The sequence below is a fragment of the Arvicola amphibius genome, chromosome 3 (genome assembly GCF_903992535.2).
Source record: "Arvicola amphibius chromosome 3, mArvAmp1.2, whole genome shotgun sequence".
Lineage (NCBI taxonomy): Eukaryota > Metazoa > Chordata > Mammalia > Rodentia > Cricetidae > Arvicola > Arvicola amphibius.
The window spans coordinates 131677557-131691622 of record NC_052049.1 but is presented as its reverse complement, the minus strand read 5'-3'; the positions used below and the strand labels follow the sequence as shown (position 1 = coordinate 131691622).

The 14066-nt window shown below is 44.1% G+C and overlaps 1 protein-coding gene across 7 annotated transcripts in view; it reads left to right on the top strand.

Moving 5' to 3' along the window:
* The window catches only part of Map2k5 (mitogen-activated protein kinase kinase 5), a 229043-nt gene that overhangs the window by 99436 nt on the left and 115541 nt on the right, over positions 1–14066 (top strand). For all 7 annotated transcript variants that reach the window (XM_038321200.1, XM_038321199.1, XM_038321198.1 and 4 more), the window contains exon 13: positions 1093–1141. In XM_038321200.1, coding sequence (XP_038177128.1) covers positions 1093–1141 — 49 coding nt within the window. The remainder of the gene's footprint in view (positions 1–1092; positions 1142–14066) is intronic.

The window sequence follows — 14066 nt, the reverse complement described above, 5'->3', positions numbered from 1 at the left end:
CAGGAGTTCCCACAGAGCCTAGACCAGAGTCCTGCAGTGAAAGTTTGACACATCTGGCTGAAATGTAGCTTTAGCTTGGTCCAATGCTTTCTTCTCTTTTCTTCACATCAGCTAAGTTTGCCATTTAAGGGCTGGGATCCTGATGAGGCTTTCCTAGCTGCTGTTGGGAAAGGTGGTTTCTGTTTTAGCTGCTTCCTTTCATGAGTCAGTTTCTTAAAACGTTCTTGGGCTATGTAGTTCCTTGGTACAGCATCTCCTGAGCACACACAGGCCCTTGGCCTACTCTCTAGCACTACCAAAAAAGTAAAAGTAAAAATTTTTCCTTCATCATAAATAGCATGACTTTTAAAATCACCCAGGGACTGGAGAGATGGCTCAGCAGTTGAAAAGCGCTTGCCCTTAAGGACCCAGGTTTAGTTCACAGTTCCCATGTGACAGCTCACAACTATTTGTAACCCCAGTTCTGGACATATAATGCCTTCCTCTGACCTCCATGACCACCAGGCCCACACATATTGCACATACATTGATGCAGGCAAACACTTACATACATAAAATAATAATAAATAAAGTCATTTAAAAAAACTACTCAGAGGCCAAATGTTGTAGTTCATGCCTTTAATCCTAGCACATAGGAGGCAGAGGCAGGCGGATCTCTGTGGGTTCGAGGCCAGACTGGTCTACAGAGCAAGTTCTAGGGCAGCCAGGGCTACACAGAGAAACCCTGTCTGGAAAAACTATGCAAATGCTCAGAAATATTGGAAAATTGTTTTAAAAGTTCTTATTCCTCATTCTGTCCCTCTCCTAACCTGCCCATCCCTGAGGGTTTAGCATGTGACCTTCTGGGTTGTTCCCTGACACATGCTCATCTCTTCTCGTTGACACACCCAGTCTTTGGAGAGCAGTGAGCTCACTAGCAAGGGCCCTGGAGCTCTGCAGTTGGTACCCCAGAGAGCATACAGACAGGGAAGTGTTCAAGAGGCAAGTTCAGTTTGACAGTGGTTTAAAGGAAAATATATGCTTCATTTGTTTAACTGTGGAATATCTCCTATAACGTCCATAATTGTACTGTTTTCTCTTTCGTAATTTTAGGTTGTAAAAGGCCTTACCTATTTGTGGAGTTTAAAGATTTTACACAGAGGTATGTTCTGGGTTTTACATGTGGACTTAATGTGGGGATGGAGGAGTCTCTGCAATTACCTTGGCTAAAGAAAAAAAAAAGCAACACCGTTTCAGCCAACTGATATGACCATAAAAAAAAGTGATTGTAAATGTTGCTTTCCTTATTTTCTCCCTCTTATTTCCATCTTTTCTGCCTCCCCTTCCCTAGTACTAACTAGGGAATTAAATTTTTGTGCAACACATTTATCAAGCATGCAAAACATATTTTGTACTGTTTGAAAACAGTGGACTCTGTGTTATTTAGGTGGGTCTGGCCCTCCCCTTCCTCAGTCCTTACAGAATGTCAGGCGTCTTCCTGAAGAGATTGCTTCCTGTTCCCTGGAAATGAAACTTTAGGCAAGGAACTAATGAAAGAATGAGGAACGGTCACTTGTTCTGGTGACATGAGAGAGAAGGGTCTGGTATGTGTCGTGTTACAGGAGGAACTTCCTGTTTGTCTAACATTCCCAAGATGTCTGAATTCATTGGGGGCAAATTGCGAAAAGAGAAAGCCAAACTACACACTCAACTTAGTACACACCTGCTCATCCTGACTGTGTACATCTGGGGAGCGCAGCAGTCGGTGTACAATAGGACGCGATTAAAGCAAAAGGGTTTGTTTGTTTGTTTGTTTGTTTTTAAATTTGGTTTCAGTTTTTTATTTTTTCGATTTTTATTTCCCCTAAGAAAGGGCTAAAACTTCTGGTGGGAACTCACCCTCTCTTCAGCCAGGCCTGAGTTCTTTGTAGGTGGTCTCAATAGCCCTATGCTTCCCAACTTCTTCACCCTTTTTGAAGAGACTATCTCCATTTGGAAAAACACAGTGTTCCGTTTTTGAAGGCATTCGTGCTGACTAAATGGAATTTTAAGATCCCCGTCGCCCCCACCCCCACCCCCGTAATGCCATTGTGTTTCTAGAGTGTAAAAGGTACCAGAGTGGTCGCTGAGGGAGCCGGGCTGGCTTAGTATCACTCTCCTAGGTATCAGTATGTGAACCCATCTGCTGAGTGGTGAGCTAAAGAAAGGGGTTTTCTAACCTGGTCAGCAGGGGCCACCTTCCCTTCCTGTGCTCCTGCCCCTGTGCAGCACCACGGAACCATCATAGCCAGGGCCCGTTTTCTTGCCTTTTCCAGACATCTGCTGTTCATTTGGCATGGGATCTAAGGGAAGGCATCCGTGCTCAATAGCAAAGCCTTCATTAAAAGGACCATGCTTTGGAAATGGGAGTGTTGTTAGAAACTGAAACTTAGCATTGTTCTGTACTCTGGGCAGACAGGATCATTCTGGACTAGTGAATTCTCTCCAGCTGGAATTCTCTGGAACTCTGGTGGGTAGGAAGTGTGCCTCGGATAGTCCAAAGCATCTTTTCTTTTCCCCTTTTTTAAGTGGCAAATCATGCTGACGAGAGGCTGTACCTCTAGAATCCCTGTTTCTATGTTGTTTGCTTTAGTCTCCTTCCATTTGTGAGAAACAACCAGATGTGTCTGTTGAGATGATATGTCATTAGACGTGTCTCAGATAGACTTATGGGGATCTGAAAGCCTAGGGTCAGATCACCAGGACAATCTTCCTGTGGTCATTTAGGCAAGCACAATTGACCAGAGTGCTTGGAGACCAGTGTACATGTCTTCTCTTGCTGTTTGCAATGGGGGTTCAGAAAGGACCTTTGGTATGTTGTAGGAAACAGTTGTAGTGACTTGGCTGATTGCCAACACAGGTTTCCAAAGAGAATCGTTAGTCTTCCTTCAGGTTTTTCTGGCCCACTCAGCACCCAGAGCAAAGCCGCTATAAAATACTACTGTGGGGGTGTCTGTGAGCTCAGTGGGATGGGTTGCACAAGCCGGTCCCCAGGGGCTTCATTTTGAAGTACGAATCAGGGAAGTAATGTGTGCCTGCCTAGTTAGAAAGGTGACTGGATTGCAGGCCAAATGAGTGTGTATTCCCTAGTAATGGACACTCAGCTCTCGGAAAGTGTGCTATGGTAATAATACACCCCACTTAATAGATTTACGTGTTTGGCCTTGGAGTTACATAGCTATTCACAGAGGCTTTTACCTTCTGAATGTAGAGTGGAAGGAGTCAGTGCCCTGGAGACTTTTGTAAAGGGCTGTACTAAGAAACTTAGCCTAAATTGAGTGGGTTTTGTCCATATTTAATAAGTTGGAGTTCATAAAAATAAGATTAAAGATGCCTTTTTATTTACCAAAAAGCTATTTAATTTTCTCCTTGATTAAAAAATTGTAGCTTTTTAGATGAGTTCAATCAGGCAATTAAAGATCAGAGCTTTTAAGTTCAGCTAAGGCAATTAAGTAGGTAATATGGTTGTTTATACACTTGTACTGTATATACGCTCACCGCTGTTCCTTCTTGCACGCACATAGACTCATTTTTGCTTCCTCTGATTGATGATGGGAATACATCTGAATATGTGTCACATTGTCAAATCAAAGCTGGGTCCTTTTATGGAGGCTGGGGGAGTCTGATCGAGGCGGTGTGAGAAGACAGCCAGCAAAAAGAAGACGACAGAACACTAACGAGCGACCCACGCTGTCCCACTTGTGTCGGGCTGAGCACCGGGATCATCGTCGTCTAAGGCCGCTCCCCCCGGACAGAGCAGAGAATTATTAAAGTGACAGTGCTTTATACTCAGGAGTGCACATTTTCTAAGATGAGGAACTGGAGACATGTTTGGTTGCCTGATACCAAAGAGTAGACTTCTTCTCCCATAGAAATGGCTTGGTTTGGCATCCTGGGTTTCAAGTACAGAAAAATGGATAAGTAAAATCCAGGGCCTCTTCCTCGGGTAAGTGAGACTGTAGAGCAGAGCGAAGTCTAAACAAGAAGCAGCCGCAGCCTTCCTCCCATGGTGCTTGGTCCTGTGAGTGTGCACGGCTGCACATTGCGTCACCTGGGGATGGTGGAACTTGGAGTTCAGCAACTCCTGCCCAGGCGGGGCCACCTAGGGTGCTGCTCAGTCAGCTGTTTTCTTGTTTAGCATTTAATATTTGAGGTGATAGATGGCAGAGAACTTTGTGAATAATCAAATGTTAGTCCTATAGATTTTTGTTATAACTATGAATTAATCGCTCCATCCAATCAATAAGAATACTCCATTACTAAATCCAGCCAAGGAGAGAATTATTGTGCTTTGTATTATAGGGTCAAAGGATTCCATAATTCCTTCTTCTAAGTTAAAGCAAATGTGATGACATCACATGAAGATATACTTATTTAAAATGTTTGAAACGCCTACCAAGATTAACTACTGTGGAAAAGCTGTCTGCGTTGTCAGACATAAGTGAGCGCCCTGTGAGCACAGCCTGTGCTGACCGAGAGTAAAAACAAAGAAAGTGAGCGGGTGAGAATGTGTGTGGGGCCAGACCCGACATTCCAGCAAACACCGCAGCTTAACTTCAAAACATACATCACCACTAATGAGGTGAGAGCCCTGCATATTAATAAACCACGGCTCCAGTCACAGCCATCACTACCCACATCAAACATAAATACAAGATTAACACCTATGCCATTTCTGTGGGAAACGTGAGAATGCCCTGGCAGTAACTGCTCTTGCTTTCCCCGAGGATAAAAAGGAAATGGAAGGGTAATGAGAATAGAACTTAGATTAAGAAAATAAAGCCAACCATCAGTTGGGGCCATCATACAGAGATGCAGAAAACTACAGAAAGAGAAAGCTAGACCTGTGTACCCCAGGATACCTTTCTAGATATGGACCTGGGCAATTTTACTTGCCTTCTCCAGTAGGGAAGCTTGAGGCTGGTGAATACCTGTTAGTACAGCCCTTGGGAGGCTGGAGCAGGAAGATTGTGGGTCAGCCTGAGCTATAGGGTGAAACACTGTCGTGAAAAGAAAAGGCCTCTTTGCAGAACAGTTTTGCCCAACTAGAGATCTCTGTGTAAAGAAAGAGACTTTTGTCTGAATGAACCCGATCTGTCTGATCTCAAAGAAAAAGCAAGCTAGCAAAACGCTGGAAGTCTTATCTTCCCTGGTGTTATCATCCCCAAACTGACCCCACCTGGACTTCTGTAGGTGCTGCCTTAGGTATCTAAATTAGTGTTAGTTTATTCCATAGCTATTTATTTCTTACCTGTGTTTGGTGTCATTGTGAGTGCTTGGGAGACATCAGTATATATAACACAGGCTTTCTACATTCATTTAGCAGGATGGATAAGATAATAAAAAAGAAATATTCATAAGCAATAACTACAGTAGTAAATATAGAACGCACTAGAAAGTGGTTAGCTACAGGATGGAAGAGTTGAGTAGATCCAGCACCACAGGGACATGGGGAGTGGGGGGCTTGGTCCCATGGCGATCACAGAGAAGATGGCTGTGGATGAAGGCTTACAGGAGTAGAGTTGGTCAAGCTAACACGAGGGCATTTCTGACAGCATGGCCCAGCAACTCCTCTCCTAGATATTTACACAGGAGAAATGAAGCGTGTGCCCCACAAAACTAGTGAGCAACTTTTCCCAGTGGCTTTATTCATAAAAGACGCAAATTGGGAATAAGTGATGAGTCTTTTAGCAGGTAAAGGGGTGAACATCCAGACAGTGGGACGTGGCTCAGCAGGGAAGTGACTGAACTGTCCCTGCAGCAGCATGGACAAATTTCAGACAGGTCACACTGAGACTCCAGCTAAGCGTACCCTGGGAAAGGCAGACCTGAGGACGGGAAGCCTTAGTAGCTGTCAAAGGAAGGGCGGGTTGTAGAAGCACGAGGAGAACTTAGAGGACTCATGCTTCAGGGAGCCAGGCAGACGCTGGGGGCTTCGTTTTGTCTTATTTTGTCTTTTAAGGAAGGAAGCGAGGGAGACCTTTGCTGAACTGGGGAGATGCTTAGAGTGCTCAAGGAACAAATTTAAGGGCCTGAATTTGGATTCCCCAGTCCCCCTGTCAACAGACAGGCAATGGAACAAAACTGTGACCCCCCCCACAGGAGGGGAGGCACATAAAAGAGGATTCTTGAGGCTCACTGGCAGTCAGTCCAGCCATATCAGTAAATTCCTCAAAAAAGCAAGTGGAGAGGTGCTGAGGAAGATACGCAGTGTAAACCTCTGAGCAGTGCACATAGGTGCATGTGTATTTATACACACACATACAGCACACATACATCACACAACACACACATGCAACACTCACAACACACACATGTACAACACACACAAAGACTTTTCTTAGATCTTACCAGTGTCCTGGGTGCTTGCACTAAAAATGTAGTGTCATTAGTAGATACTTTTTTAATTAAAATTTTTAATTCATTAATTGTATGTGTGCATGGGCATATAACAGTTCCACCATTCAGGCCCCAAAGGTCAAACTGAGATTATCAGGCTTGGTGGCAAGTGCATTTGCTCACTGAGCCGTCTCACTGGCACTAATAAAGAATGACATGTAAAGTCACAACTTTGATAAAAAGCAACCACATCTTGGGGTGTATTATCTTGAAATAATTGTAGATTCATGAGAAATTTCCAGGAAAGAATGTGCAGAGAGGTATCCTTCTAAAAGATTCTGAGAGGACCAGAGGCTGGTCATCTGGGAGAGAGTAGCTAAGAAAATGCTGACCTGTGTCATATAGTTAGTTGTCAGTACCTTGTAAATGACATCAACGCAGACTGCAAGATAAAAACCCTATAAACATATCCTACTCCAAAATTATTATGTCCGCGATAAGAGAATAGAGAAGTAAAGTCTTTGAATTTCCTAGGAAAAAAATCGATGTCAAGGTCAGAGTGTTCAAAGCTGTCTGAATTTGGATAAAGCTGGCGTTTGTGGTAAAACTAAGTAGGAAACTAAACTACATTCCTAAGAATGATTCCTTCCTGGTGGGGCATTGTCACCACTAGAAAATTAACCCAGTTGGTTTTAAGTGATTTATGAGGAGCTGTAATTTGCACAAAGCTTCCATAACAGAGAGACTAGGCAGCTGGGCTACCGTTCCAGTTACAGGGAGCTCAAGTGGCCTAAGCCATATTTCTGCTTCCTGAAATACCAGGTTTTTTTTTTTTTTTTGTTTGCTTTTTTGTTTTTCAAGGACTGGTTAGCATTTGAGCGATCCAAGTCAATTTAAAAGAGTCACCCCCAGTTGGTTTTATGTCGCAGAGGGTAATGACGGGAAAACTGGGTGTGAACGTCTTCTTCCTAGTGCCAGGGCTGCTTAGTCAGGCGGATCTGGTAGGGGATGTTTGTGTTGAACGGGTATTAATAGTGAGAGCCACAAATAGACCTTGGCTCCTGCTTAAATATTCTTTAAATGTAAGCATTCATTACATGCCAATTCTATAGTAGATCGTAACTCGTGTCGTAACTCGTGAGCCGACTTAGCCAATTAACTGAGGTAAACAAATTACTTTAGTGCGTATGAGCTGTTGGTTTTTCTTCGGCTCTGGCTACACACGTAAACATCTCTAGAAATTAAACCTCCTTGTCTGTGTTGGCATTCTCTTTGTTTTGAGTTCACAGAGGTTTCTGTATGCATAATAATGGTTCTTAAAAGATAATTTCTATACATTGTTACAAGAGTTCTATATACAAAAAAAGTGCCAAGACTATTTAAAGAACTTTCAAAACTGAACAGAAAGAACAAATGAAAAACATCAATCCAGTTAGATAATGGGCAAAGGCCCTGGGCATGGGCATGGCAAAGGACCGCATGAAGAAGATGGTCAGCCTCGGTGTTCTGTAGAGAGCACAGACCCACACGGACGACAGATACTCTGCATACCTGAGAATGTGGCTGCAATCAACAGGGAAAATTGCAAATGCCAGCGAGGCTGCAGAGAATTGGGTCAATTGCTAGCAGCAGCGAAAGAAGGGATAGTCCCACTGTTGATATTTCCCAGGAAAAGAAGCCCACAGCTGCCCTAATAACCCAGAAGTGAAAACTTAGGTCCAAACAGTACCTGTGTGTGCCTGTTCGTAGCAGCTTTCTCCACATTAGCACGAAACTGGAAACAACCTTTGATGGGGAATGGTTAAATGAACCCTAGTGCATTTGTATCGTGGAATAGTGCTCAGTGCAGAAAGGAATGGACAGTTGTCAGCACGCTGGAGAAACCTGCAGAGAATTGTTCAGAGTGAAAGGGGCAGTCACAAATTTCGCTGCAGTTCATATAGTCTTCTTGAACGGTAAATGTAGAGGAATGGGAGGGAGATCAGTCGTCTCCAGGGGCTGAGGAAATAGGGTAGGAAGGAAGGGAATCCACCTACAGAGGGCACAGTGAGTAACCCTTGTGATGGGAATGTTCTCCGGCTTGAGAGTACTGGGTTTTTGTTTGTTTTTAATTATTGATTTTTACTGAGCTCTACATTTTTCTCTGCTCCTCTCCCTGCCTCTCTCCCCCTTCAACCCTCTTCCATAGTCCTATGCTCCCAATTTATTCAGGAGATCTTGATTTTTTTCTACTTCCCATGTAAATTAGATCCATGTATGTCTCTCTTAGTGTCTTCATTGTTGTCTAGGTTCTCTGGGATTGTGGTTTGTAGGCTGGTTTTCTTTGCTTTTTGTTTAAAAACCCACTTATGAGTGAGTATATATGATAATTGTCTTTCTGGGTCTGGGTTACCTCACTCAAAATGATGTTTTCTAGATCCATCCATTTGCCTACAAATTTGAAGATGTCATTATTTTTTTCTTCTATGTAGTACTCAATTGTGTAAATGTACCACATTTTCCTTATCTATTCTTTGGTCGAGGGGCATTTAGGTTGTTTTCAGGTTCTGGCTGTGACAAACAACGCTGCTGTGAACATAGTTGATCACATGTCCTTGTGGCATGATTGAGCATCCTTGGGATATATACCCAAAAGTGGTGTTGCTGAGTCTTGAGAAAGGTTGTTTCTTTTTTCCCGTTGATAGTTTTTGCTTCTTTTTCAAAAATCAGGTGTTCGAAGGAGTGTGGGTTAATATCCGGGTCTTTGATTTGGTTCCATTGGTCCTCCTGTCTGTTTTTATGCCAATACCAAGCTGTAGTAGAGTTTGAAATCAGGGATTATGATGCCTCCAGAAGTTCTTTTATTGTACTGGATTGTTTTGGCTATCCTGGGTGTTTTGCTTTTCTATATGAAGTTGAGCAGCATTCTTTCGAAGTCTGTGAAGAATTTTGCTGGGATTTTGATGGGCATTGCATTGAATCTATAGATTGCTTTTGGTAAGATCGCCATTTTTACTGTGTTAATTATACCTACCCAAGAGCATGGGAGACCTGAGAGTACTATTAATTCAGTTCCTTGTCACGTATAGTGTGCTATATAGTTTTACACGATACTACTATTATACAAAACTGCACAGAAGCCAGTGTGGTATGTCTCTATTGTTTCTTCCAAATATATGTGTCTCTATGGTTATCTCAGAAGTCAGCTATCTTAGGGTTACTATTTCTATGACAAAATACCATGGCCAAAAGCAACTTGGGGAAGGAAGGATTTATTTGGCCTATTCTTCCACGTTGTAGTCCATCGTTGAAGGAAGTCAGGACAGGAACTCAAATGAGGCAGGAGCCTGGATGCAGGAGCTTGTGCAGAGGTCATGGAGGGTTGCTGCTTACTGGCTTGCTCAGCCTGCTTTCTTATAGAACCCAGGACCAGCAGCCTAGGGATGACACAGTCCACAATGGCTGGGCCCTCTCCCATCAATCACTAATTAAGAAAATGTCCTACAGATTTGCTTATTGCCCAGTCTCATGGAGGCATTTTGTTAATTGAGGTTCCCTCCTCTCAGATGACTCTCTCTTGTGTCTAGTTGACATAAAACTATCCAGCATAATGACATTTAAAAATGTGTATCAATATATGTCAAGAAATATATAGAGCAATATATATATATAGGAATTGTGGGTGATTATTCCTCTAAAAACCTTCAGGGTGGAGAGAGGGTTGGAATTAGAAGTAAATGTTGGGATCGTTGGGTGCTTTGACTCACAGATCATTGTACTGTTGCACACGGGACCCTGTCCAGCTTCCCATCATGGGGCACTGCACAAGTCGCACAATTGCCTCTGAGTTTTGTCTTCTAGGTAAATCTAAAGTTTTGGAGCTCATCAGAAGAGGACCCCCTGTGGAGGATGGAGACCACAGGGTGTACTATGGTTATTTGTTGGATAAATGAGTCAAGTCTTTTTTTCCTGGAACTTTCTGTAGTGCTTTTCATTTCAAAGTCATCCTGAGTGAGGAGTGGACGGCATCCTGAAGGAATGTGTGTTGACATGAGCACAGCCATATCTAGGCCCCCAGTGCCTTAGACCCATGGGGCTAGCTAAGCCTTCCTCTATCCATGTATGAGTTTTACAAATAGTTGACCAGAAACTATCAACCGTGGTTTCCTTCTGAATGTTTTAGAGACTGCGACTGTGCCCCTATAGACTTCCACCAAGATTAGCTAAACCTGTCTTGTTGAGCTATGTACATTATATCCACCTCTTCAATTCAGCTGTATAAAATTAATTTGGAGTGTTTGTGCTGCTGCCAGTGCCCTTAATTAGAGTACATGGCCCTCCTGATCCCAACTTTTCTGTTTATGCATCTGTTGTTTCTTCCCTGTCATCCCAGTTAGGTCAATCCCTACGGACGTGTAAGGTCTCAGCAATCCCATGTCGTCCATAATAGTTTAAAAGGGAAGAGATTTGTCATCAGGTGGCCTGTTCTGCCAAGTCCAATGGGCACACTACTACACCAGCAGACCAAGGGCGTGGCTCCTTTCCTCAAGGGCATGGTTGAAGGTCAGCACTTTGGAAATCAAATCTAGTGTTTTGCTTCTTGAGGAGTAATTTCCCTTGGATTGAGTCTAGTAATCTTAATCGTGGTATTCTTACTGTGGTCAGCAACTCAGTGTCTTCTGGGGGCTGCTGTAATGGACCTTTGTGAATATCTTTTTTTTTTTTTTAGTCTTCACGACAGCCTTGTGAGGAGGTGTCTGCATCTCCATGTTTAAATGAGGAAATTGACGTTAGAGAGGCTCACGCCGGGGAGGCAGTAATGGTTAGGAGTCTCATGCAGGAGTGTAGTGTGGAGCTGCAGGCCGGCCTGCTTTTCATCCTGCCCAGCTCCCGGCCACCAGCTAGCTTATGCCCTGAAATAACATCACACAAATTATATTCTTGTAAACACTGCCTGGCCCATTAATTTCAGACTCTTATTCACATCTTGCTTTAACCCATTTCTAATAATCTGTGTAGCACCACGAAGTGGTGTCCTACCGGAAAGATTCTAGCATACGTCCATCTTGGGCTGGAGCTTCATCGCGTCTGGCTTCTCTCTGAGGAGAGGCACAGCGGTCTGTCTAACTTAGGAGAGGCGTAGCATCTGACTGAGCCATCAACCTCACTTCCTTCTTCCTGTTCTGTCTACTCCGCCCACCTAAGGGCTGGCCAATCAAATGGGCCAGGCAGTTTCTTTATTAGCCAATGAGAGTCCTCCATCACAGGAGTTATAGGATGAGACTGAAGGGTCATTCACCAGGGGTCAGCCTCTTCGTCTTCATGAGGTGACAGCATTGTGTCTGCAGCACGTGTGCAGAGCATGGTGGTTATTAGTAGTTCAACCCATTGCTCCTCAGAAAGAAGCAAGAAGCTGAGAGAGCTTGACTAGAATGCTCTCCAGGCTTCTCTCCAGGCTTCTCTTCTTTCACATAGAGAGAAATCCAGCTTGCTAGAAATGGAAAGACATTCAAGGAAACTGTCTAGATCAGTTTCCTTGTGAATGTCTCAGAATTACTCACCTGGCAATGGCAAAGCTGGTACAAGAGTCCAGCCACTTACTGTGCTCAAGTGGGGTTTGTCTGAGGAAGGTGCAGCTCATTGAGGTCAAAGAGTTGAGTCAGAGAGACGGGTTTGTGTCACCATAACTGAGTAATTTCATTAATTTGAGTCTTGATTTCCTCATCTGCCAAGTGAGGCCAATCATGATTCCTATCAGGGTTGGAGTAAGGTCAAATGAAACAGTGCATGGCAGTGACCATGCAGCCCAGGTTAGCATACAGCAGTGCATGGCAGTGACCATGCAGCCCAGGTTAGCATACAGCAGTGCATGGCAGTGACCATGCAGCCCAGGTTAGCATACAGCAGTGCATGGCAGTGACCATGCAGCCCAGGTTAGCATACAAGTGCATGGCAGTGACCATGCAGCCCAGGTTAGCATACAGCAGTGCATGGCAGTGACCATGCAGCCCAGGTTAGCATACAGCAATGCATGGCAGTGACGATGCAGCCCAGGTTAGCATACAGCAGTGCATGGCAGTGACCATGCAGCCCAGGTTAGCATACAGCAATGCATGGCAGTGACGATGCAGCCCAGGTTAGCATACAGCAGTGCATGGCAGTGACCATGCAGCCCAGGTTAGCATACAGCAGTGCATGGCAGTGACCATGCAGCCCAGGTTAGCATACAGCAGTGCTAAGTATTGTCTACTGTAGTCATCGTCTCTTCCTTGAAAGGATTTGCCAGCGTGTGCTGCTCCACATCATTTATTCTGTACCCCCCATCTTCATCTGTTTCTCCTCCTAAGGAGCATTAATAGTTCTGACTCTTCATCCAGTGATGTCTTAGACTCAGCATCACTTTTCAGGGTGAGGGGAGAGTGTAGTTTTCAGACTCCCAGAAGTTCATTCTTCCACAGTTAGTGTTCCCCATGTATGGACCAGGATATGTGTAGACTGCAGGTGGGACCTGAGATTCATAACTTTAGAAAAAAACTTTTTTTTTTTTTACTATGAAGGAATTAAGGGAAGCAGGTGGAAGATCTAGTTCAGTAATAGAGATTTGCCTTGCTTGTGCAAGGCTCTGGGTTTGAGCTTTAGCACCACAAAACCAGCAACAAAGTTTGAAGGAAAAGGGGGTTGAGGGGTACAATCCTGTGCCCTTAATATTAGCCTTGCAAAAGTCTAGTGCTCAGCAAGAAGGGAAAGCCATATATTGTGCCTCCTGTAAGCTGAGTCCTGAGACTCCAGGCAGTAGTTGCCACTTACCATAGCTAATTGTGCTACTTAATTTTATGTAAGACTTTTGCGAGAATGCCTGGCTGCCCACCCTTTATTCTATGATGGAGTGCTTAGAGGAACTTTGATATTGTGGTGTTGTTTTTCTCCCAAGTGCATTCCTGTTGTGTGCAAATGGCTCTGTGATACAGTGTCACCATAGACTGTACCTGCTGTTCTCACTCACTAGAGTGTGGTCCCTAAGAAATAACTAGAGGGATATATCGAGTGTTATCTTTTCATAAGATAATTAAGCTCAATATAGGAATATTGCCGAAGAGGTCTGGCCCAGGGCTGGGCGGGGTTCTGAGAATGGAGACCCACTCCATGTGCCCCTGGGGCCTGATGAATGGAGACTAGTTTTAGGGAGGGATGACAGCAAAGAAAAGCTTAGTTATGTTCTAACATGGTCTCACAGCAGAGCTGTGTGGCACATTTTACAACTAACTGCTGTTTCCTTAAGAATTCAATCATAGCCAAGCAGTGGTGGCTCACGCCTTTAATCCCAGCACTCGGGAGGCAGAAGCAGGCAGATCTCTGTGAGTTCAAGGCCAGCCTGGTCTACAAAGACTAATTCCAGGATAGGCCTCCCAAGCTACAGAGAAACCCTGTCTCGAAAAACAAAACAAATGATACCGTGTGTGCTGATGCGGTGGTTCAGGGGGTTCAGGGGGTTCAGGGGGTACAGGGCTGCCACCGTGATGGCCTGAGTTTTGATACCTGGGACCCTCAGGGTAGAAGGAGAGAACCTACTCCCATAAGTTGTCCTCTGACTTCCACAGGTGCCCCGTGGCATCTGCTCTCCTGTGCTCGTGCACGCATATATAAGAGAAATAAATGTAAAAAAAAAAAAGAATTGTCCCATACCTGCTTTTAAAATAACCCACTCTCTTAGGTAGGGTTTCTGTTGCTGT